This window comes from Numida meleagris, chromosome 6 (assembly GCF_002078875.1).
Source record: "Numida meleagris isolate 19003 breed g44 Domestic line chromosome 6, NumMel1.0, whole genome shotgun sequence".
NCBI lineage: Eukaryota > Metazoa > Chordata > Aves > Galliformes > Numididae > Numida > Numida meleagris.
Genome location: NC_034414.1, coordinates 16522115 through 16545126, shown reverse-complemented (window position 1 = coordinate 16545126; position 23012 = coordinate 16522115). Strand labels below are relative to the sequence as shown.

The 23012-nt window shown below is 45.1% G+C and overlaps 1 protein-coding gene and 1 long non-coding RNA gene across 3 annotated transcripts in view; one reads left to right on the top strand and one right to left on the bottom strand.

Annotated features, from left to right (window-relative positions):
• The window catches only part of LRP5 (LDL receptor related protein 5), a 136948-nt gene extending 121922 nt beyond the window's left edge, over nt 1-15026 (bottom strand). For both annotated transcript variants that reach the window (XM_021401770.1, XM_021401771.1), the window contains exon 1: nt 14831-15026. In XM_021401770.1, coding sequence (XP_021257445.1) covers nt 14831-14918 — 88 coding nt within the window. In that variant the 5' untranslated portion in view covers nt 14919-15026. The remainder of the gene's footprint in view (nt 1-14830) is intronic.
• Nucleotides 14018-19685, top strand: LOC110401099. Its single transcript, XR_002440249.1, has 3 exons — nt 14018-14376; nt 15284-16069; nt 16943-19685. It is a non-coding gene; the product is annotated as an uncharacterized LOC110401099 (long non-coding RNA).

The following is a 23012-nucleotide window of genomic DNA, read 5'->3' as shown; positions in this document are numbered from 1 at the left end:
ATAATACGCATAAATATTTATATATATATATAAAGTATAAATATATAAATAAATAATACAGTGCACACTAATTCCAGCATTATGTTCCCTCCCTTATAAAACCCTTATAGAACCTTATAAAACCCCAGTTTCCCTATATGTTCTTACATATAGACTAATACATACTTGCGTGTGTAGACACACACTTAAAATGCTAATAAGACTTGACATCAAATGACACCAAACATTTCTTAAGGCTACTGAAGTTGAAGCCTTCAAACCAAAAATTTCACCCCATGCGGTAATTGTCCAGGCACACCACAGAACAACACAACATCAAAGAGGAAAGCATCTATCTCCTCCTGCATAACAGCTAATCCATACAATTAACCCCCTGTAACATCACTCTGTAAATGCAAACACATGCTCCACTTCTACGTTCCTTAGAAGATCCTCCAAGATGCTATTCTTGTCTCTAATGAGGTGCAGAACAAACAATTAAAGACTTGCAAAAAATAACACAATGAGTTTAGAATTAAAAAAAAAAAAAACAGAACAGAGAACAAAACAACATAGGCTGTGTAACATCTGAATTGCATAGAAACATGTGGCACTGCCCTTCCTTCAAAGTTCAGAACTTCACACCCATTAAACCGTTGATCTTGCAGTATAACAATTTTATTAGACTACAAAAAATTGATTTAAATCATACTTTGCCCTGTGTTATTAAGCAGTCTCTCTCACCCCCCCGATGCAAGTATTTAACTTGAAGTCATGAAGCCATTGATCAAGCACTGCTATTGCTTTCCAGCCAGTGCAACGCAGCATCTCCGAGACCCCCAAGGGGTAAGCCAGTTACACGCATCCCACCATTTCTGCTTTTTGGGAACCTGGCAGCAGCTCAGCTGCAGAGAACTGGAAAGGAAGAAGGTAGAGCACTCCTGGGTTGAGATACAGTTGAACAGGTAAAGCTCCAGCTGCATGCACAAGCAAAGAAAAAGAAGGAATTCATTTGCTGATTCCCATCATCAGGTTTTCAGCCACTCCCAGGAAAACGGGGCTCATCAAGTGGAATGGCTTCTTGGGAAGACAAATGCCATCACCTTGAACGTCCCCCACCACTCCTCCTTTGACATCCACAGTGTGGGACATCCCTTTGTTCAGCCTGGGTCAGCAGAACTTGCTGCATTCCCTCCCAGAAACGTTCTCGGCTCTGTGTAAGCCCTCTTGCTCTACAACTCCCAGCAGCTGTAAAAAAACATCGCTGTGTTATCGCCACTATTTTCATCAAAAATCCCAAACACAGCACCACACCAGCTACTAAGAAGAAAATTAACTAGATCCCAGTCAACACTAGGACAAATACACACAGCTGTCTTTGCGGCTGAATCGCTTTTCACCCCATAGCTCTCCTTCCCCAACTGTATGTTATGCTGTCAGACTTTTGTAAACCAAGACAGGAAAACAATTTGGTTGGGGAAAGAAGGAGGGAAAGAAAAATAGGAAAAAAAAAAAAAAAAAAGAATCCAGCAAGGAAAAACCATCTCACAAAACAAAAGGTAATGTCTGTAATGGGAGGAGGTTACTCTCTGCCCAACCAGCCCTCCAAATCTCAGTTGCTGTGTGGCCACACATTTTTGTGCTGTCATTGCACAGACCGTGATGTGGATACTGCCCAAGCCAGAACCACTGGACAAAACACTCCCTTTGAAACACTCTTTCTAAACTATGCCAGGTTTTGCAACCAAATTCCTTTTCGTTCAGGCTTAAAGCAACAGTTAGCTAAGAAGAGGCTCCCAACAGAGTCCAGGACACTTCAAGTTAGGCAATCCACTGAGTGGCACGACATTCTTGCAACCTCAATCTATGCGTAAATATTGTTTCAATTATTTAAAAAAAAAAAAAAGGACATGAAAGAAAAAAAACAAAACACCCTTGTATAGCATTTAGGAAGCAAGAGGAGAACCACTTGTTGCATGCAATTTAAATCAAGTCAGACTCCAGGGAAAAAAAGAAAAACTTAATTAAATTCTGAACTGTAACTTGCAGATAAACCAAATTCTGGGCTATTTGGGGTTTGCATGTAAAGTTCTGTGCACAATTCAAATAGAGCCTTTTTTGTTGTTGCCAATTTTACAACTGTATGGAAAACTGTCCTTTGAAGTTGCTGATGGACAAGTTTCAGGGATTCTCATTTTGAGATCAGTTTTTAACGTGAATTTACCACTGTCAGAACCAGGAAGTTTCAGACACAGGGAAGCATTTTGAAACACGACTGCCTCAGCAGCGCACCACTGACACCAGCTCGCCGGGTGGAATCAGAGTTGGAAGAGCTGCAGTATCAAGCGAAGGCCTGATCACACATTTGATGTATGCTCTGAAGGACCTGGGAGAAAAACTGGAGCAGAATACCACCTGCTGCAGACAGATCTAGCTGTAATGTTCCACCAAAAATGATCCTTCTTGGAAAGAACAATATTTATGACAGGACTTGGAATCAACTGCCATTCCCTGATGCACAGTCTTTCTAAATGAAGACAATAGAACACTCACTTCTGGCCACGTATACAACTGACACCATGCATACAATAATTAATTAAGAGCACTTATTTTACCTTCCTAAGAAAGTTCTGAAGTTCTGAAATTGCACTTGGATAGCTCAAGCAGTTAAAACTTTAAATGACAGAAATGCTGCCAAGCACACTAAGCAAACACGACTTAATCCAATACTCACAGTAATCGGTTCCCAGTGTCCAGCTGATGTTTAAATAAGAAAATAACTCTGCAAAGTCTGCTCCTTTACGTAAACAGCCAACGTTAGTTCAGACTTTATAACAACAAACTAGTGCTAAAGCTTTTTTTTTTTTTTTTTAAACAATCTTAAGTAACGCTTACCCACCTCCCACTGAGTTTGACTGCTTTATTCTTGCATACCAACACTCCACTTAAAAAGTTATCAAAACTCTCCTTCCTGGACAACTCGAAGAGATTGTTATAGTGTTCAATACATTGCTTCTGCCTCACAATGAAGTGGCAGACAAGTTATGTGGGGCAAAGCATTGTACGTAGCTGTAATGCAGAGCACAGCAGCTGACACAGGGTGTTTCCTTCCCTGCAACCTCTCCACACACCTGCTGATGCCTGAGACTCCAGAAAACATGCAAAAGCATTTCATAAGCACCAGCGGGTACATGGCCTCCAAACTGCCTTGAAGTTTTACTGAAGCAATGATGAGGTCCTGTCAACACAGTGGTTTGCAGTAGCAGTGACAGTCACACAACAGGGAAGAGAGACATGGAGTCATTTTGGTTTCCAACACAGACCAAAAAAAAAAAGTTCTGTTAGAGTCTCAACATGAGCATAGGAAAAAAAGGGTAAAGCAGCTTCTTCCACATTAACAGCTGCAGAACTGCAGTAGAGACAAGCAGCTGGAATTCAAGAACAGCTGAATTTACAAGAACATATTCCTGCCACATACTGGTTCCCTCCTTTGAGTGTAACTGCTCTGCTGCGTGGACTCCAAAACAAAGCATTATGTTTTCTGTTGTCCATTCAAGTAGTCCCTCCATCTACCCCTGCAGTGACAAAGTGTCATACCCCAGAAACATGAGTCCAGAAGGCACTCTTCCCACATGGCCTCAAAGATGCTCATGCAAGAGAGATGCTCTTGCTATGCGTTCAGAGAAGAAATACAGGAAAGAAGGCATCCTCCCTCAGAAACCAGCATTAATGGACGAGAAGGTCCTAAAAGGCTGTCAACAAGCATATGAACAAGTGTTATGTTATAAACAACCGTGCTAGTCAATGAGTTTACATCACGATGGGGCCAAAAGACATTCAGATTGAATACACTGAGCCTGTTATACAGTCCCAGTTCTATACTTGGAAACAAGCTCCGAGCCTAATGCTGGGAAAGAATTACAGTCAAGTATTTCAGAACACATCTTTGTGTGGAAACCATTCTAAAATAAGAGCGCTCCTGGGAGAGCTCTTCTAGAATAGCTACTCAATTTTGAATTCATATTCCAGCACAGATGAAGCAAGTTTTGTTACCTCATAAAAGCCTCGGAATCCATACAAGAAAGGTGATACAAACAGGTCCCAAGAACATTCCTCAAACACTCTTAAAAGCGCATCTCCTTTAAAAAGGAAACTCCTGCCTTGCATGTCCCTAGGACATTGATCCCATGGAATTTAAGTCAGAAAAGCACAAACGCACACCAGCACCAAGATCTCCCAGCTGCTTTCTGGCTGGGATCGGCAGCCTGTACACATGCTTTTTGGCTACATAAAAGCCACAGTTCGAAGGAGCAAGAGTGGCTTGAGATACTGGGTTGGCTGCATCAAGAACATAACAGCACTCCACATCCTCTCTCACTGCACACAGACTTCCTCAGGAAAAAAAAAAAAAAAAGAAAGGACTCAGAATAAGCAGGAACAGGCGACAAGCCAATGCTTATGAAGAGCCCCTAGCCATCATTCAGATAAAACAAGTCACCAGCATCATTCCCCACATGCAATATGCTCTGGCTGGCTGATTCCTGCCTCTGAGGACCAGCGCCAGATGTGCTCCGTCTCCAGATGCCAGCAGTTCCACACCCTGGGGAGCAGCAGCAGCCAGAGTTATTTTCCATGAGCTGTAATTATTGTAGCAGGATGGAGAAGGGCTGCATGTGTTGAGGTGATAATCCCCAAGGTAAATGAATCCTGGATCACTTAAATCTGTTCAGTGACAATGAAGACATTAACATGGACCAGGCAAGTTGAGAGGTGATTTGGAACAGGTCACAAACAAAGTACTTCTACCTACTCATCTTTCCTCCATTGTGTGAGAGGCTGAGTGCCAAACAACAGCCCTCAAACATCGGCGACACTGCAGCTCCTCCAGTTTCACCCAGTCTATCGGAACAGACACCTTGGCAGAACCACATGCTAAGGGGACAGCAAGCTGGCTCTTCAAGCTGCCAGGAAAAGGAGGGTGGTGGTTTTCTGTCTTGTTTTTTTTCCTCCATTCAGTGATGCTGTCTCATCATCCTGCTCAGAGAAGTAACCCAACAAGTTTCCAAGAGCTCTCTTGACCACTGTTTTTAATTACCCACCTACACACATTACAGCCTTTAGCAATCGTGGTTCTTCATACAGTGGGAAAGTAGCAGAAAGCGAGCAGGTAGAAAGAAAAATACTACACCAGATCCCTGCCTAGAAGAGCTTACAGGCTGAGGAGAAACACTACCAGTGCTGGAGAAAGATACACCATGCAGGAATTAAAAAATAAAGAGTTTGGAAGCAGATAGTTATGCAAGATCAAAGATTTAACTGCACAAAATTGATCATGCATGCAATTTTGGTTAGTAAAACACACATCTTCCTGCCTTTTCCGGGATACTTTACCTACAATTTTGCTGGTGTGCAGCTTCATTTTCTTGTAGTGAAATACCATGCATTGAGAGAGGAACAAAATGCAGTCAAATAGCACAGGTTTATTACCACAAAGTTGTTTAAAAAGCATGTGTCTAGGAAAAGATTACTTTGAGGTGCTTCTTGTGTAAAACACTCCAAGACGCATTCAGAGAGATCACCTATATATCACTGTCACCTTTCCTCACATGCAAAGCTGGAGTTCACAGACTGCAGTAGCAACATCAAGAACAAACCCAGGCGTGCTGAGTTCCAGCCCAACACCAACTGGCTGCAAAACATTCCTCCTTAAAATTATATATAAAGACAAGAAGGTGAAGTCTATGCAAAAAACAGTTTTGTTTTGTTTTGTTTTGTTCCCCCCTCTCAGAAATGGAAGGTTATTCAGTAACACAACCACTGGAATGAAAGAAGAAAACAGAGCAGGAGAAACTGGTTAACCAAGTATTTAGGCACATAAGAACATACATACATATTATATCCACACTCACACATACATACGCACAAACGTACATGGCACATATCCCCTTCTCAAACATCTCACACCCTTCCCCATGCACATACTTCAGCATGAGCCAGCCAGGGCCTCGCAAGAGATTTCTTCTGCCAGTGTCAGCACTTCTCTGAACTATGAGCAAATCTGTCTCTGCCCTGGGGAATTGAGTTATCTGGTAGCACATTTATACTCAGAGCGACTACCAGTCACTAAATAAAGCCCTGGCATTTTCCAGGCCTCTGGCTCAGGCAAAACGCGTTTGCTTTCCATAAATGTCTGGAAGGCTGTTTAAAGCAGTGAAATCTGCAAACAGGAGAATGACCTCAGCATTAACAGACATCCAGCACGTGGATTTTGTCACAATCATTCGGGATTCGTTCTAGCAGAAGGCCTACAGGCTCTCCCAACTCCAGCAAACACATTGCCTTCTTAGAGGACAGGGAGCCCAAAATCAGGTAGGGTAACTGGATGGTCAACCCTCTGCCCTTTAAGGTAAAGACCTTCCTAGCTGGAGATCATTTCCAGTTGCAGTCAGATGACGGTAACGACCAGTGGAAACGACCAGAGCCAGGAAAACACTTCAGAGAGAAAATTAATCACAATGTGTATCACATTTTTGGCCACAAACTGGCTATGAACAGACAGCAATTTCTCTGAAAATGTTAACCATCTGTAGTACATGTTTGTCGAAGTTTATTAAGTAGCAAAGACCTGGCAGCACACCTCAAACACTCACTAAGTGTCAAGCACACAATTCAAAGTGCAGCTGGCACAGAACCATACAACAGCCCTGGTTAGAAGGGACCTTAAAGATCTTCAGGCTCCAACCCCTGCCATGGGCACAGGTTGGGTCTGCGGACACGACAGTGCTCACTTCAGTCATTTGTCTGCAACCGTAACATAACCCCTCCAGAATATTCCATCTACTCTGTTAAAAAAAAATAGAAAAAAAGATATATACATCCAGGAATATCTCCTGGCTCTTTATGGCACAATGGTTTCCTCTAGCAGTCAGCACAGAGGGGGGGCAGGAGTGGGTTATCGAGAAAGCAGATCAGGGGAGATGAAGATCCAGGTCCGTACAGGTTTCGAGGCAGGCCAAAGGCAAAGACGCCTGCATTAGCCACACCCTCCCTGAATCTCACCCTGCAGTTTGCCGAAATGGGTCCAGATGTTTTAACTATTTCTGCGTATGCGCTTTCCAGCGCTCCAACACCTGCAAACTGAGTTTCAGCACACGGAGAAGTCATAGTCATAACTTAATCCAGACAGAAAAAGCAAGCTGTTAAAACCCAGACAGACAAAAATTCTCCACAGCATTTTACTCGACTACTGAAGACGCAGAAAATGTACAGACTTCACCCACAGCTTTGTATACCTTGTAAGTGGAGACTGCTACCCACGTGCATTTCATCCTATTGGCTCTGACTTGAGGCTGTGACCACTAATGCAGCACTTCAGTTTGCCTTCGTAGCTCTTGCAAAGGTACATCCAGGTACCAGGTTGCAACAACAGCTTTCTGGTGTTAATGCATTTTTCCCTTAAATAATAATAATAATAAATTAAACGTATACTTCAAGCTGCCAAAGCACATGCACGGGAGACCTGATATGCATTCGACGCTGGTAATGCACGGTTCAGTGGTTAAAGGTGACACCGTCTATAAAACAAAGGATTCGTTTTGAGATTTAAAATGTGCTGCTACTTCGTAGGCTTCTTCAAGCATTCTAGCTTTTGTATTAAGCTACAAGCACTAAGAAAGAATATTAGGTATATTATACAGACATCCCCTGTAGTTACACATCAGATAATAAAGCTCTTCGCTCTCCATTTGTTCTCTTTCTTGAATTATTCACTGTCATCAGCAGACAGCTCATTGTCCAAAAGCCAAGCTCTTGTTTTAATTCCCTCGCAATGAAATGAAAAGCTGATACAAGTGCACTTCTACTCCAGAATCTATTTTAGTGGCATCGAGACACCGGTCTAAGTGGTTAAACTAAAAGCAGGATCCAAAGACACACATACGGCATCAACGATTCATAGAGGATTCCAAAGGCCACAGCCTTGTGACTGTCCTTTAAAAGCAGTCATTCTTTGTCCCTCCTCCCTCCCCCATGACAGACAATCCAAATCCTTACTCCAGGAGCATGAGACATCACAGAAACAGGGTGCTTCAGAACACTGCCGGCCCAGCAAGTTCACTGAAGAAGCATATCTTCCTCTTACAGCAAGGGCAAAGCCAGGTCTTTAAGAATCACCTAAAGAAAACGGAATGGCAGAAATGGGGAGGGAAATGCAGTTCCCAGGCACAGAAGTTCGAGGCCAGGATATCCTACACGCAGGCTAACTGGAAGCAATACAAGTCTGACAAAGGCATTTTGTCTCAGTTGATCCACTTACTGTCAGTCGGTCTCAGACAAGTTTCCCTCCCAATTCATAATGGTATTACAGAAAGAAACCCTTAGCTTCCTGAGGGCCACACTTTATAGTACGAAGTTTTGCATAAGAAGTAGCATTCAATTACATTTCTTCTAACCATTTTTCCACACTCTGAAGTCCAGTCGGGACAGTTTTAATTTGGAAAGACAGAACAGAATGTGTTAGTGCAAAATGAAAGCCAAGAAAAGTACAAGTACTGAACAAAGCATGAACGAGCCCAAAATCCAGGCAAAACTGGAATCTTCACAGAAGGTAGGCTGAGTTACTGACACGGATTTAGGTGGGTTACTGCTGTTAGGCATAACTTGTGCCTAATTGAAAACCTGGAGTGTATGACTGAAGATAAATTCTCAACTCCCAAATGACACCTCAAAAACATTTAGGTTACAGCAGCGCTGTTTTTTTGCATTCTCCACTCCTTTTCCCTTTGGTTTAGTTACAACAGCACAGAACAGTGGAAAAGAAAATGAACTTCTACAAGATTGTGTTGCAGCAACACTACCCGATTCACAAACACAAGCCAAGAAATTAACTCAGCGGGTCCACTCAATCAGCAAATTTTCCTCATCAGCTGAGAGGTGTAGAAACACTGAGCAGACAAAGCCTGCTTCATACGCTCTGGCTTCTTTAACTCTTCAACACCACGGAAAGAAGCAGCCAAGCTTCTGTCCTCACTTGCAGCCACCTCCTCCTTCAGATCTATCCAATAATGCAGGTTGAGCGTCCAGAGTCCCTCGGTACTAATTTATCACCTTCGTTGTCACGTGTAATAAACCACTTGTAAAAAGGAGGTTTAAATCGATGACTCAGATTGAATGCAACGTCACTGAGAAATTAAAGTCAATATACACTCATTACAACCTGAAAAAAGGGCAAGAGAGAACCTCTGAAATCTCAGTAGTCCTTGTGGTCCCTTTCAATCCAGGCTCATCTATGTTTCTATGAAACCATCATCACAAATTTCTGGAGACTACTGAGCCATATGCAGAGATATCAAGGAGCCTCCCAAGTAACCAAGCACCCGCCACCCCAGACAAACCTCAAACCAGTGGGGGGGAGGGGCCAGGAATAAAAGAAAGAGAACCCCCGCTTAAGGAGAGCTTCACTTTCACAGCGCAGTACATGTCCTTTAACAGGAACTCAGGAGAAAAATCTGAAAAATCAAGCCCTTCATATAACCACACTGCTCGTTTCTACCACGGTAAAGACAGAAACAGGGCTTCCACTTCTCACAGTAGAGGGGAGAATTATGAGCTAACACACTGGCAACTTCAATTCTCCAGAACAGAACGTTCCATCATTTTTCAAGACAGCTCATGAGCAGCACACTTTTTAGTTTCCTTGATGAACTACCTGTTAGACCCACACAGTCTCAGCAGAAAGACAAAAGCTCAAAAACCTTAACTCTGCCTGCAGGGACAACTTTACCATTATCGCTTAGAGGAAGTGAACTTATGCTGGAGAAGCTCCATTTCCTCATGTTATAAAGATAAATAATAGATGCTTGGTTAGCAGACTATTCAAAACAAACTTCAGAAACCCGAAAGAGTCAAGGAGTGTTCAACATCTTTATTATTAAGCAAAGGTACTTTTAAACACTCGTACCAATATCTGATGGTCTCAGACCATTCACAGCAGCGCCAGGAACTTCCTACTGCACGTGCTGTCAGCGCTGTCCACTGCAATAAACCTCTGTACTCTGAAATGAAGCAATACTGTAGCTGATGCTCTTTGATATATTCCTGTAAGCCTGTCCCCTTGAAGCTAATTTAACGTAACACGCTCACATAATGCATTTACTGGCTTACAAGTGGGTTTGGTTGCTTTAACTCCTTTATCATCCAGAGCAAACTAACCAATTTAAACCAAGCATGCATCAATTTACTGGTGTCCTTGCAAAAGTCATCCACGGATGTAACATTAATACAAAACAACCACCTCCCATGTGCCTGCGCTGGCTTGTAAAGCACAAGCCAAGAAAGAGCAAAGGAAACAACAGCTAAACTAAAACCCCTGCTAATTACACAGACCCGCAGCACCCAGCACTTGTTCCTGGAACTCCCTGGAACTTTTCAGTAGAATTCTGTAGCTTAACAGATATTTCCCGTCTATTCTTTAGAGAACAGAAACCACCAAGATGAAGAACTGGTGAGTCCTCCATTCTAAGTTTTCCAAGAACATGAAGGAACCAAAAGAATTGTTGGCCCATACACTCCTAACAAAAAACAGTACTGAACAATGCTCTCTCTGGGGCATTCTTCCAATTTTCTCTCCTCCTCTCACTACAACCATTTATTCCCCCACAACCTCAAAATCTGCTCAAAATATCCTTCGACTCTATCATGATATTTTCCATGGCCTAACTTGACAGGCGCAGGGCCCTCCAGAAGCATTTCCCAGTTCAGAACGCCCAGTTGGAACACCTCTGACTTCTTCGGAAACGCCCCAAGCGTCCACACGGCACGTGGCTCAGGCCAGCCAGCGTCCCCAGCCAACGCTGTCACAATCTGGTCATGCTCTAAGTCAACACGCAGCGCTGCTGGCCACATTATTTTGGAAAGCAACACGATGAAAAATGGAAAATTGTCCCCACGTCTTAGAATGAAGAGCAATGAAGTCACCTACAACGTGCAGCTCCTTCCTAACACCGCATTTCAACTCAGTGGTTGTTCCCTACCCCAAGCAGGCAGGCTGCCTTCATACCATAAACTACATCCACCAAAAATACAGGCCTAACGCGAAAGTAAGCAAACTGAACTGCTGCCATTAAAGCCGTTTCTGATTTATTATTATTATTTATACTTTCAATTTCACATTACTGGCTAAATAGAAGCGAATTCACATTGGACTCCCTTGTGAGGCTCTTTTGTAAGCCATGTGAGTGTTCATTCCAGGAGAGGTTTTGTAACATTTATTTGTTGTTACAGACAGACCTTACCATAACAGTAAGGCATAACAAGTTCTCAGAAACGATCTGTGTTTGTTACAAGTCACCTTGGCTTGCATTATCCAAGAAGCAAGCAGGACAGAGAAAATTTACTGCTGGAACAACACCGAGGCCTATTTTTCTATTACATTATATGATTGGTTTTATTTGCTTAAGATAGAAGTTGAAGCAGCTGAGGAAAAAAACCTTTAAAATAGCAAAAGGAGTAAACGACGGAGTTTACACTGGGCTACTGCTGAAATACATTCACACTCTTCTGAAGTATTGACCTTATGTGTCCGACTGATACATTCATTATGTAAACATCTACCCTGAGAGTAAATTTAAAGTGCTCAGACTTAACAGATGAGTTCAGACACCATACCTAAATGAAACCAAAAGCCTTTGTCTGGAGACAGAGCAGCCAGCACTCTGAAAATACGAACTTAAACTTCATGGTAAGCCTGAAGCTCCGGTGTTGCCTCTCTAGCCCAGAGGACCTGTGCCTGTGACTCGCATCGTGCTGGCACTGGTTGCCAGAAGAGCTCCCTGAGCCAATGACGGACTGACTGAAGCAGCACTGAAGTCATAGGGACTCCCACACAGCGCATTCCCTCGTCACCAAATTAAGCACGTGTTCCATCTTGCTGCATTCCACGCTTAGGCACAGCGAGAAGTTTCATCAGTTTTAGATTATCTCAAGAAAAACAGTATGAATTAAAAGCCTTTGTAAGGGCTGTGCTCAAGTGCATTTTTTATTTCACAGTGCATCCCATGTTCCAAGCTCCTGTGATGATCCAGCACGCTCCTCTGTTCAGCTGTCTTTATTTTGCATGTCTCAGTATCGGGCAAATCATCATTCCATTAAAGAAAATCACGATCTCCCAATACATCGCACCACAGGCAGCAGCTAAGCAAGCTCCGGTGAATTTAAGAGCAATTCTTGCTGAAGGTAACATTTTAACGAGAGTTATTTCAAACGCTTCTACTTTTTAAGAGCCAGACATAAAACATCTGCTATACAGCATTAAGCACTTAAATATTTTCAGACAAAAATACATCCTTGCCATAGCTCCTGAGTAGCTCTCAGAGGCAGAGATCCCTCCCTCCCTCCACAGAAGCACCAAGTACAGTGATCACTCTGTCTCACCTCCAGGTCAGAACAGTGCACATCTTACAGAGGTTTATCATTATTCCAAGCCGCGTAAATAAAACCAACTCCATACATGACCACATACAGAGCAAGGACACCGCTCCATAGCAAAGTTATTTCATGGCCAAAGCATTCCGAATCCACTCTACCAAGCTGAACTTAGCAGAAGCTTCAACACTAGAGAAGTTCCAGTACATCCCCAATCCTGCCGAGATCTATTTACACAAGTGTGAGATAAGCACATCAAAACACTTCTGAGAGGTAAAAGCCCCTTAAAGTCAGGCATCTGCTCACAGGGCCAGGGAGCTGGAAGCAGGAGCCTCCTCAGCACGCTCACAGCTGCTCAGCCTCACGTGCACAGAGCACGCTCATCCCTGGGGCTCACAGGGGTTGCAGCTTCACAAACACGTCTGGAAGGCAGCAATGCAGGGCACGGTGCGATTTGCTGGCGTTCTGCAGTCTACAAACACAGAACACCCTAAATGCCCAAACACAGGAGCCTCTCATGGTCACCCACGCCCTGAGTGGACTGATGAACTGTCCCTAAAAACCTCACTAGACCAACTCAAAGAACCACATACACTCCCATTAAGCCCTCACAACAAAAGCAGTCATTAAGATTTATAGCCAAGACTCTTCAGCTAATTACTAGAAAACAGTACATTTATTGAGTTTTTCCACATGTTTTTAAGGAAGGTAACTTCTGATATAGAACATATACTGAATTAATAGAATCACAGAATCATTAAGATTGGAAGAATCCACTAAGATCACCGAATCCAACTGTCAGCCCATCATCACCATGCCCACTGACCACGTCCCTCGGTGCCACAATAACAGAAGCACTGCCTCTACAGTATGAATCAAATCCATCCTCTGAGTTACAACTTAACGTCACAGTGAGTTGAAGTACACTATTACCCTACAACTACTAAAAGTCATCTCCTTAATAAAAAGGAATCAGAGAATTACATGAGTTGGAAGGGACCCTTAAAGGCCACCCGGTTCAACTCCCCTGCAGTGAACAGGGACACCTACACTAGATCAGGCGCTCAGAGCCTGTCCAGTCTGACCTTGGGTGTCTCCAAGGATGAGGCATCCACTGCCTCTCTGGGCAGCCTGTGCCAGTGCTTCACTACCATCATTGTAAAAGTCTTTTTCCTTACATACAGCCTAAGTCTCCCCTCTTTTAGTTTGAGGCCATTTCCCCTTGTCCTATCACAGCAGTCCCTGCTAAAGAGTGTGTCCCTTCCCTTCTTACAGCCCCCCTTTAAATACTGGGAAGCCGCTGAATATTTTAAAAAGAATTCACAGCACCAGCAAGCAAATGTGCAGCAGCCCCCAAGGAACACCATGAGCTCTTCACCCTCCACATAAAACAGCCGTGAGCTCACTTCTTTATTCCTAAAGCTGCATAGTTTAACTCACACAAGTAGGAACATCTTCACACCAACGTGAGCGCTCGGAATGGAACGAGTCCCACTTTGGGTTTTCTAAAACAATTTTGGAAGACCGAGGGTTAGGGTTAGGAGAAGGGGCATCCTGAGTTGGACGTCTTCCGCACACAAACAGGACAGAATAAGCAAAACATAACACACACCTACATAGAGTTCCAACTAAAAATAGAGAGCAGCAATGCCAGCAGCCAACGGTCAGCGCTCCCGCTCCCAGTGACAGCACTAATAACTGCAGCCGCTTCAGAAAGGTGGGTGGCCCAATAAAAGAGGCCCCGGGGTGCAGTTCTGCCCGCCTCGGCCGCGCCGCCGACTTTTCCCAGCCGGCCGGGAAACCGCCGCAGCGAGGCACAGCGCCGAGCCGGAGCCCCGCACGTGCGGCGCGCAGTCCCGCGGACCCAGCGCCCGCCCGCCGCCCACGGCCCTCAGACGGAGCCCGGGTGCGCGGGGGGGGGGGTGCTCGCCGTTCCCCCACCCCCTCCGCAGCCTCGCCGAGCCTCGGATTCCGCCCGTGAGTGACACCCGACACCAGCTCCTCCAAACCCCGCAGAAATCCGGGGCCGCGGAAGCGCGGCGCGGGGGGGTGGGGGGGACGCGCACACGACTTTTGTCTCTCTTTTGCAACCGGACGCGGCCACCGAGAGTCCCCCTCCGCAGCCCGGTCCCCGGGGGAAGCAGCCCCGCCAGGAGGGGAGGGGAGGCCTCTGCGTGCGGCGCGCCCCCCCCCGCGCCCCTGGGCCGGGAGGAGCCGGGGTGGGGGGCACACACGCTACCTCCCCTCCCCTCCCCTCCCCTCCCTCCCCCCGCCGCCAGCCCTGGGGAGCCCCGCTCTGCCCGTCCCGTCCATGTGCGCGTCCCTCCCCGGCGGAGTTCTGGGGAAGTTTGGAGAAACTCCTCCAACAAAAGGGGCAGAAGCTCTCTCCGCCGCCGCCCCCCCACCCCCACCCCCTTCCCGCGGCACTTACCCCCGGCCGAGCCCGGCTCGCAGCGCAGCACCGAGGCGGCCAGGAGCCGCAGCAGCAGCAGCAGCGGGAGCGGCGGCGCCGCCTCCATGTTGTGCCGCAGCAGCAGCTGCCGGAGCGGAGCCCGCCGAGCGTCTCAGGCAGGTTCCATGCTCGGGGCGCTGCGCTCGGCGGGGAGGGAGGCGGGAAGGGGGAGGCGCCGCGCCCGGCCCTCCTCCTCCTCCTCCTCCTCCTCCTGCCCCCCCGCTCCTGCCTCACTGAAGGGGGCTGGGATCCTCCCGCCCGCACCGCGGCCCGGGGAGGAGCCGTGTGTCCGCACAGGCCCGCGCCGTGCACCTGGCGGGGAGCGGCGGTTGGGCTCGAGCCGGGGTCCTCGCTCTTCTTTCTGGAAAGATTCGTCTCTTGGTTTTGTTTTAGTGTTGTTTTTTTTTTTTTTTCTCTTTTTTCCTGAACCAGTTACCCAGAGCGTGAGGGGGACACGAGAAGGGGCAGACAAAAGTGCTCACTATATGTTTGCAAAGAAACTACTTGTGCATCAGCTAAAGCAGTGAGTGTGCCCATACCTGCTCCTTCATCCAGGAAAAAGGGCAGCTGTTTTCTTCCAAGGTGCGGGTTTTCCTTCACCTTCCTCCTCCCACCGAAACCAGTATTTTCTCACAACGCTCCGTCACAAAGAATGACATTTTTCAGTAGGAGTTCGGTTGCTTTTTCCCCCAAACACACTGCCTGTTGATAGAAACACATAACCAGTGAGAAATGGGCGGAAGCTGCTCTGTGACACGAGGCCTTGGCGCTGCTGGGGACGCCATGCCAGGAGCTGAGCTGTGCTGGCTGCCCCCAAGGTGTCCCACATCTTCCTCACACCCAGGTACCACAAACACCTCAGCAGCAGGGATGGGGATAAGGATTCCATGGGGTTCTCCATTTTCCCTTGTGCCAACACCAAATCTGCCATAGGAAATACAGTTGCTACAGTCTATATGCAGATGGAACCAACAAAGCATCCCCTTGGAAATCACAAGCGAGCTGTAAATCACATGCAAGCACTTAACCAATAGATGTTTAAAACTTGCTTTTCCTTTCAGAGGTTCCCCAGACAGTGGCCACATCCTAATGGATTTGCCTTGCTGTATGTTCTGCGGCCACAATTGAGATTTCTTCTTGGTGCCCCATGGACCCCTGCCCATCTCAAACAGTGGGACCAAATGCTCAGGAAATCTTTTGGGACCTGATGGTTACCAGGTGCAGAATTCCCTCAGGTTTCCTTTCCTCAGAAGGGTTTAATGTTGGGATGGTGCTGAGGAGTTACAGAACGTCTATAGTGCTGACCTTCAAGTTGACCCACAAAGGAAAATAAAGCTTCCTGCTCTACCTTGCTGCTTGTTTTCTACATAAAGAACGCTTATTTCAAAGAGGGCTGATTCCAGGTGGCATTTAAAACCTGGAGAAATCTCAGCTTTCTTCAAGATGGGAAAACCAGCAGCTAGTCTTTCTCAATAGAAGTTCTGCAGTAAACTAGAGCCCAAATCAGGGCTGCTTTGAAACACTAATGGCAAACTTTGTAATGAAGAGATAAAGATAACACTGACTGAGAGCTTTCAATAGAGAACCGAGACCAGCATTTTTTCAAAGGAAAGTACCTGCTGTAAGGAGAGTTATTGAGACTGAGATGATCCACCGGTGACTGCTCAGAGCCCCACGCCAACCTTTGCTGTGATGGAGGACTATTCACAGGCATAGCCCACAGAGCCTCGTACCATGTGGAAGTTCATTCTTTGCAGTACAGAGCTGGAACGAAAATCTATTTTCACAGAGCACAGCGTTCTTGCTTGGCACTCCCCTTCCTCCTCCAATTAACAGACTAGGGGGCAGTCTCCAAGCTGAAACAGAGAGGAGAGAGACCAGGCTATGGAGGTAGGCAGCTAGGAAAAACAGACTTATCAGATTTTATACTTATCAGATATTAGGTTTATATTTCTTTGAGACTTTAATAGCAACACCTTTGCTAAGGTGACATTCATCACAGTCTGGAGTGATAGCAAATCTAGTAGCAGCCAAGAGCACAGCATTCCTCCAACCACAAAGATGCTGTTTTAACCTACTCATATGTTGCAGGGGTATTTGGAGAAAATTAAATTTGGCCAGCTGTGAAAAGAAGCCTGACCTCCATGCTGAGGAAGCTGCCTCCCACCTTTCTGCCAGCCCTGCAAGAATTCCTCCAGCAAAACCAGGGAAAGCAAAGCTGCGACATTCCCGAAACGTCTGACATGCATTTGTTAGAAAGTAAAAAACAGGTTAAAAATAACCTTATCAGGCCTCACTTTTTTTCCCGTTTCTTGTTGGAAGAAAGAGGGACTCCCTTCAGAGAAGGCTGTATGCTCCCAGCACAGAGGACTCCAAGCACAGAGCCAATGCCCCGTATCACCTAAATTTTCTTATGTAAACCTGAGCAAGTCATAGTGTAGCATTTCCTCAGTTTCCCCTTCATAAAAGGGGCAGGGAAAATAACTTTCCTTTCATCCTTTCTGCGTAATGTAGAGAAAGCCACAGCAGGTCTGGGGCCTGGCTGTGCAAAGAAGGAAGGGGAGAAATGTAGACTGCAAGCCCAGCACTCCCCCCGAAGCTACAGGCAGGCCAGCTCTTGTTTTCTGCCATTGTTGTCATCCCTGACAGAGAAAGAAGGGAAGTGCAGAGGCTTAGAAGGGAAAACAAAGAGCCCAGCTGTATCTGAACTCCCAGGGATGTCCTCCAGGATAACCTTGCCATCCCACCACAGCTGGAAAACTTGGCTCAACTGAAATGCTCTAAATGCTTTCTACATATTTACTCCTTCTGGATTTCTCCCTCCTACTCCAGTTTACAGCATCCTCCTCTCCCAGCTGCCAGAATTGTCTGAGCTCCTGTAGAGCTAAACACTTAATGACAACTGCAGAAGCCCCTAAAGTGAATTTACTGCCTTATAAATGACACACAGGTTTATTTTATGGCGAATATCAGTACCGAGACATGCATCTTTACTTCTCTTGGGCAGCACTGTTTACTGAAGACAAAGTCACTGGATCCAAACAGGTTGAGGAGGTTCTGTGGCGATTTGTGAAGGGGATGTAAAGAGAACAGTAAGAAAAAGACAGCAAGCAACAACAGTTTCCTCCTCTACCTCTAAGGCCACAGGACAGTCACTTTCCTTTTCCAGCATCTCAGATATACATCTTCATACTTCCTCATCCATCTTTCAGATAGAAAGCAGCCTCAAGCTAAACATATATAGGGATTTTTAGTCCTTCTCACTGTTTATCACAAGTGAAGATGTGTATAGATAATCTAGAGTAAGTTAGAAATGACTGAGGTAAATACTGTCTGGATGCAGGTTCCCTCATCTCCTCTAAAAAAAAAAAAAAAAACAGACACGAGAAGGACAACATATACATACAAGAGCTGTAGTTAAGATTACACCTCCCAGGAAGACAACTGAAGAAACCTTAGCAAGGGGTGGGTGAGGTCATGGACTCATCAGGACACACTTCAGAAAGCTCAGGCCATCCGCCAGACTCTATGGGCAGCACTCAATAGCTTCTCCAACACCAGTTGCTCACATGCTGCCTGTTGGTAACGGTAACATTTTCCCTCTTCTTTTATCCATCGTGCTGGTTCAGACCACCATTCCCTGCAAAAGGTAGCGCAGCGCAAGCGAGGCCTAAGGTTACAGAGGATTTTTAGGCAATGCTTTGGAAAAAGTGGCTTCTTAGTGTTAAACAACGCGTAGCGTTCAGAACTAAATAACTGCACTGCCATTAATTAGAGCTGCCTGACATAGTGAGAGAGTGTTACCATCATCTCCTGCACCACTGGCTGGGAGCGGGTGATGGCTAAATATCAAGGAGGCTACTTTCATGGAGCCAAGACAGCCAAGAAAAAGAGCTCAGCTGCATTATAGATATAACTGTAGAAAATGATGCATGTATCAACTGGAATACTTTCCTTCGTAGGCAGAGCTCAAGTGCCATGCCTGGAATTACAGCCCTTGCATTTCTAGTGCAGCCATTTCCAGCATCCATCGTGACCCCAGAGAGGTTATGGCAGCTACAGACTGGAAGATCTGGAGACACCGTGAATCAAGAGATCAGAGTACAATGGGACAGAGCCTTCCCAGAGAAGTGAGCTAAAGGAGAGGTGGCTGACAAGTTTGCAAGAGGAAAATACTAAAAAAAAAAAAAAAGTATGAAAAGTGTCCTAGTGGTATCAATTGAAACAACACTTAAGGGTATTCTGTGTTAGTGAGATGGTGAGGGTAAAAGGGCCTGTTCCCAAAGCCTCCTGCAGGCTAGCAGAGGGGCTGGCACTGCCTGAGGAGGAGGAACATGTCACCATAAAAAGTTCTGAAAACATAAAAATAGTTCAGTGGGTTTTCTGGTGGTGATTCTTGGACTCTGAATGCTTTTCTGGTCATAACTACACTCCCTGCTGCAGATACCAGAAAAGCAGTCATCGCATTTCTCTGCGCTGCACAAGTAAGAGTTGCTGTTTAAACCTCCATACCAGCTACCTTTGCAGAGCTGCTTATAAAATTAACTATTCCTGGTGCTGGAGCCACACTTTCTTTCTAGTTCTCAGTAAAGGTTTTGTTCCAAAGAGAGAAAAAATTATCCCTTCGGTGGGAAACATGGGAACTATGAAAGGAGAGTGATTCTGTCTGAAGAGACAAAGTCAGTCGCAGTTGTCTTTTGCCCTATGCTCTTTGCGAAGAGCCATCTTTTATTACAGGCAACTCCAATATTTCAGTGGAAATCCAAAGCGCCAGTAAAAATTAAAGGAGTCAGTGCAGAGAAAAGTATTCAAGGAGTACTGTAAAAATCCCCAAGTAAAACACATAGGAAGAAATTCAAATGAAAATTCAACCGCAGTATGTTCTGCCTGCTCCAGACTGCAAGGTCATTCACTCTAGCCCATGCTGTGTTTGAGGAACCAACCAAGAAGGTCCATTTGTGCAGCTATGCATCTCCCTTTCTCCAGTGCTTGCAGCGACCTAAAACTTTACATTTGCACACCGATGGCCACAAGGTATCATCTGAGGCCTTACTACAACAGGCAGTGGCAGGTTTCTTCAGCCTCACTCCAGTGCTATCCATTGCATGGGAATCACTTTAGGAGTACCTTAGCTTCAGTTATGACGTAGCATAAAGCGTACCCCAAGATTCCTTCTCCAAATGCAGGATTAATGTAGCAGAGCTGGCATCAAGATAACGAGGATGCAAGAACAGATGCTGAATGCATCACAGAGAAGTGCTGTGATTTAAGGTAGCATCTTTACATGCCTCTGCTGCTCCAAGCATCCTTGCACGGCACAGGTGTCCTGTACCAAGTAGAACAATAAAAGGTTCCTTTGAGGGATTCTGAAACTCAAGTAATTCTGTCTCATTTTTGGAAGAAAACCATTAAGTGGTTTATATATAAGTGATCGCTTCCTACCTTCCATCTGCCCACACATGGTAACTGGCTTTTCATCACAACATTCAATTCATTGCAAAATGACATTCACATACTTGCCCTCTTTCCTCTGTGCACCACAGGTTTGATACAGATGGCAAAATTTCAGTCAGTGGTTGCAAATAGAATCTCTGCACAGTCATACTTGAGCTGCTGAGGAGCCCACATTTCTGAGAGTGCAGGAGATAAATCTGGAATCCATCTGTCTTCAGAGACACAGCATTTATTCATGTAACAGCCAGGTCCTGCCTCACCTTATCCCCAATCAGCTATGGTTGATACTCAACATCTAAAATAATACGATAAAAATAATAAAATAGAATAAAAATAATAAAGTAATACTATAAAAATAACCTGCTACAGTCTGCGTGACCACGGAATCTGGGTGGCCATGGAATCTGCAGCCTTTGTAGCGTGACTACCCTTCTAGGGTAAATTGGGTGTACAGAGGAAACACTGCAAAACGTGATGGTCTGTTAACATGTGCCTGTTACATTTATTTGTATCTTAACGGACAAAGCTCACCTCCACCACTAAAAGCATCATCAAGCCAAGTGCTGTAAGATTAGAAGATGGAGAAATAGTATCAGAATGAATACGGGCTGACGTTTGGACTGGATGATCTTAGTGGACTTTTCCAACCCTAATGATTCCATGATTCAGAACAAACTGGTGGTAAGATGCTCCCTTAACTAGGTTACAGATGAGGTCATAGATAAAGGTTGTTTCTTCGACATTTGCAGCATGAAAAGAAATTTCTTTAACTTTTGAAAGCTGCTTACGATAAGGGCTGTTGTAAGCAGAGGTGAAGCCACACTCAACTAGTTACTGCCTGACTAATTTTTGTGGGCGGTTCAGATGCCAGGCAAGACTTGCTCTGTCCTGGCAAGATGGAAATCTTCCTGTACGCAATGGGAAAGGCCCCACGATACGGCTCAGAGCCATGACTATTTAGATATTAAAACGGTGGATGTCGAAACTGATCCTGAAAACAATCTGTTACGTGAACTCTACCTGCTGACTGAGTGCTGACAGCACTTGGAGTGGTTCTCGATGGGATTATGCTGAGTGCTCCTGGCAGCTGCCAAGGAAAGGATGTGGAAGGTAAGGGAGAAAAGAAGGAAAGGGACACGTAAGGGAAAATTTGCAGTCAGGAGTAAATGGGAAAGGAGAGGTGATAAAGTTTTCTACAAGATTTACGCAGGCATCGATACACACAAATTCACTGCGTTTAGCATTTTCTTGAACATGATCTGCTCAGCACTTTGTAAAATATAAGAACCTATAATATGCCTATAGGGAGTTTCCTATCTGGCAAGCGAGATGACTGCAACTCTATACAGAAAAGTGAAGCTAATTCCATGGCGGTGCAACAGTGTGAGATGTGCCTGAAGGTCCGCAATGGAGAATAATTTCCCGTAGATGGCAGCACTGGTGAGCATCATCGGCTAAACCACAGCTTCGAGTAGTCGAGCTCACACCCTCGGTTTTATAGGAAGTTTTTGTAGCATCTTTCACTGACAGAAAGCAAGGTTTTTTCAGTCATTGATGATTCCAGACTCTACGGCTCTCCTTCACAGATCTCTCTCTGGTACTGAGATTATGATTTAAACATACAGCATCTGCACAGTACAAATACATAATAGATGTGCATTTTGAGAGAATGATACAGCCCACTACACACAGAGGCTCAGGAATGTGGTGCTGAAGCATCACTCAGGAGCTCAGAACCTATGCACAAGAATTTATGTTTCTTAGGAAGTATCAGCACGATATCAATCAATTAAAATAGAAAGGATACAATGTTCTGCTTAGGTAATAGGAGAGTTGACGTTTTATTATTTCTTGGCCTTCTATGAGATGAGAACAAGTGCTTAAGTCAGTGCGTTAGAGCACTCTGCCAAAGAGGAAGACATGACTGAGTTAAGGTCTTGGTCCAGAGAAAAATGGAGTCTTCACAAGGAACTTCCACTAGTTCCCTCAATTTACTGACTTCACTGCAGAGACAGGACAGTTAGTCTCAAAGATAGCTTTGATTTACTGATTCTCACCTTTCCGTTCTGGGTTTTCCCTACTGCTGCGTTGCCCAAAAGATTTTGTAAAGCAAGTGTCTAAATTCTTCAATGTGTATGGTAAGTTAAGAATAAAGGCTGGCAGAGGTACAGTTTACACCTCTGTAAATTCAAGCCACAAGAAAACAGCTTAAAAACAAGTTATAAAGCTTCAGCCAAACTGAAAGATTGTGAGTCACTTTCAATTGTCAGGGAAAGTAACCGGCTAGAGAGACAAGAATGTCACAGAGCACAGGCTGTCCCACAAGTTCTTCAGCCGTACGTGAGGAAAGACGCTGCAGATGCAAACTCTCAAGAAAACACACAGAGGATTGAAGTCCTCCCTACTTTATGATAACAGTAAAGTAGGAAAGCAAGCTGTTTGAGAATGACAGAGCGATGAAGTGTCAGAGCCTTAGGAAAGATGACTGAGCAAAATAAACCATTGTAAAGAAGATGGCATTAAAAGAACAGAATTCAGAAAGATCCCATGGGAAAGAAGTTCATGAAAGCCTCTAGTCTTTAAAGAAATGGTACCTAAGGTACAAACTGTCTCAGCGTAGAAGAGCCAGGGATAAAGAGACCGAATCATGGCTGTTTCAGCAGAGGAGCAGTATACAGACTGTGGGAAAAGATACAAAAATTACAAA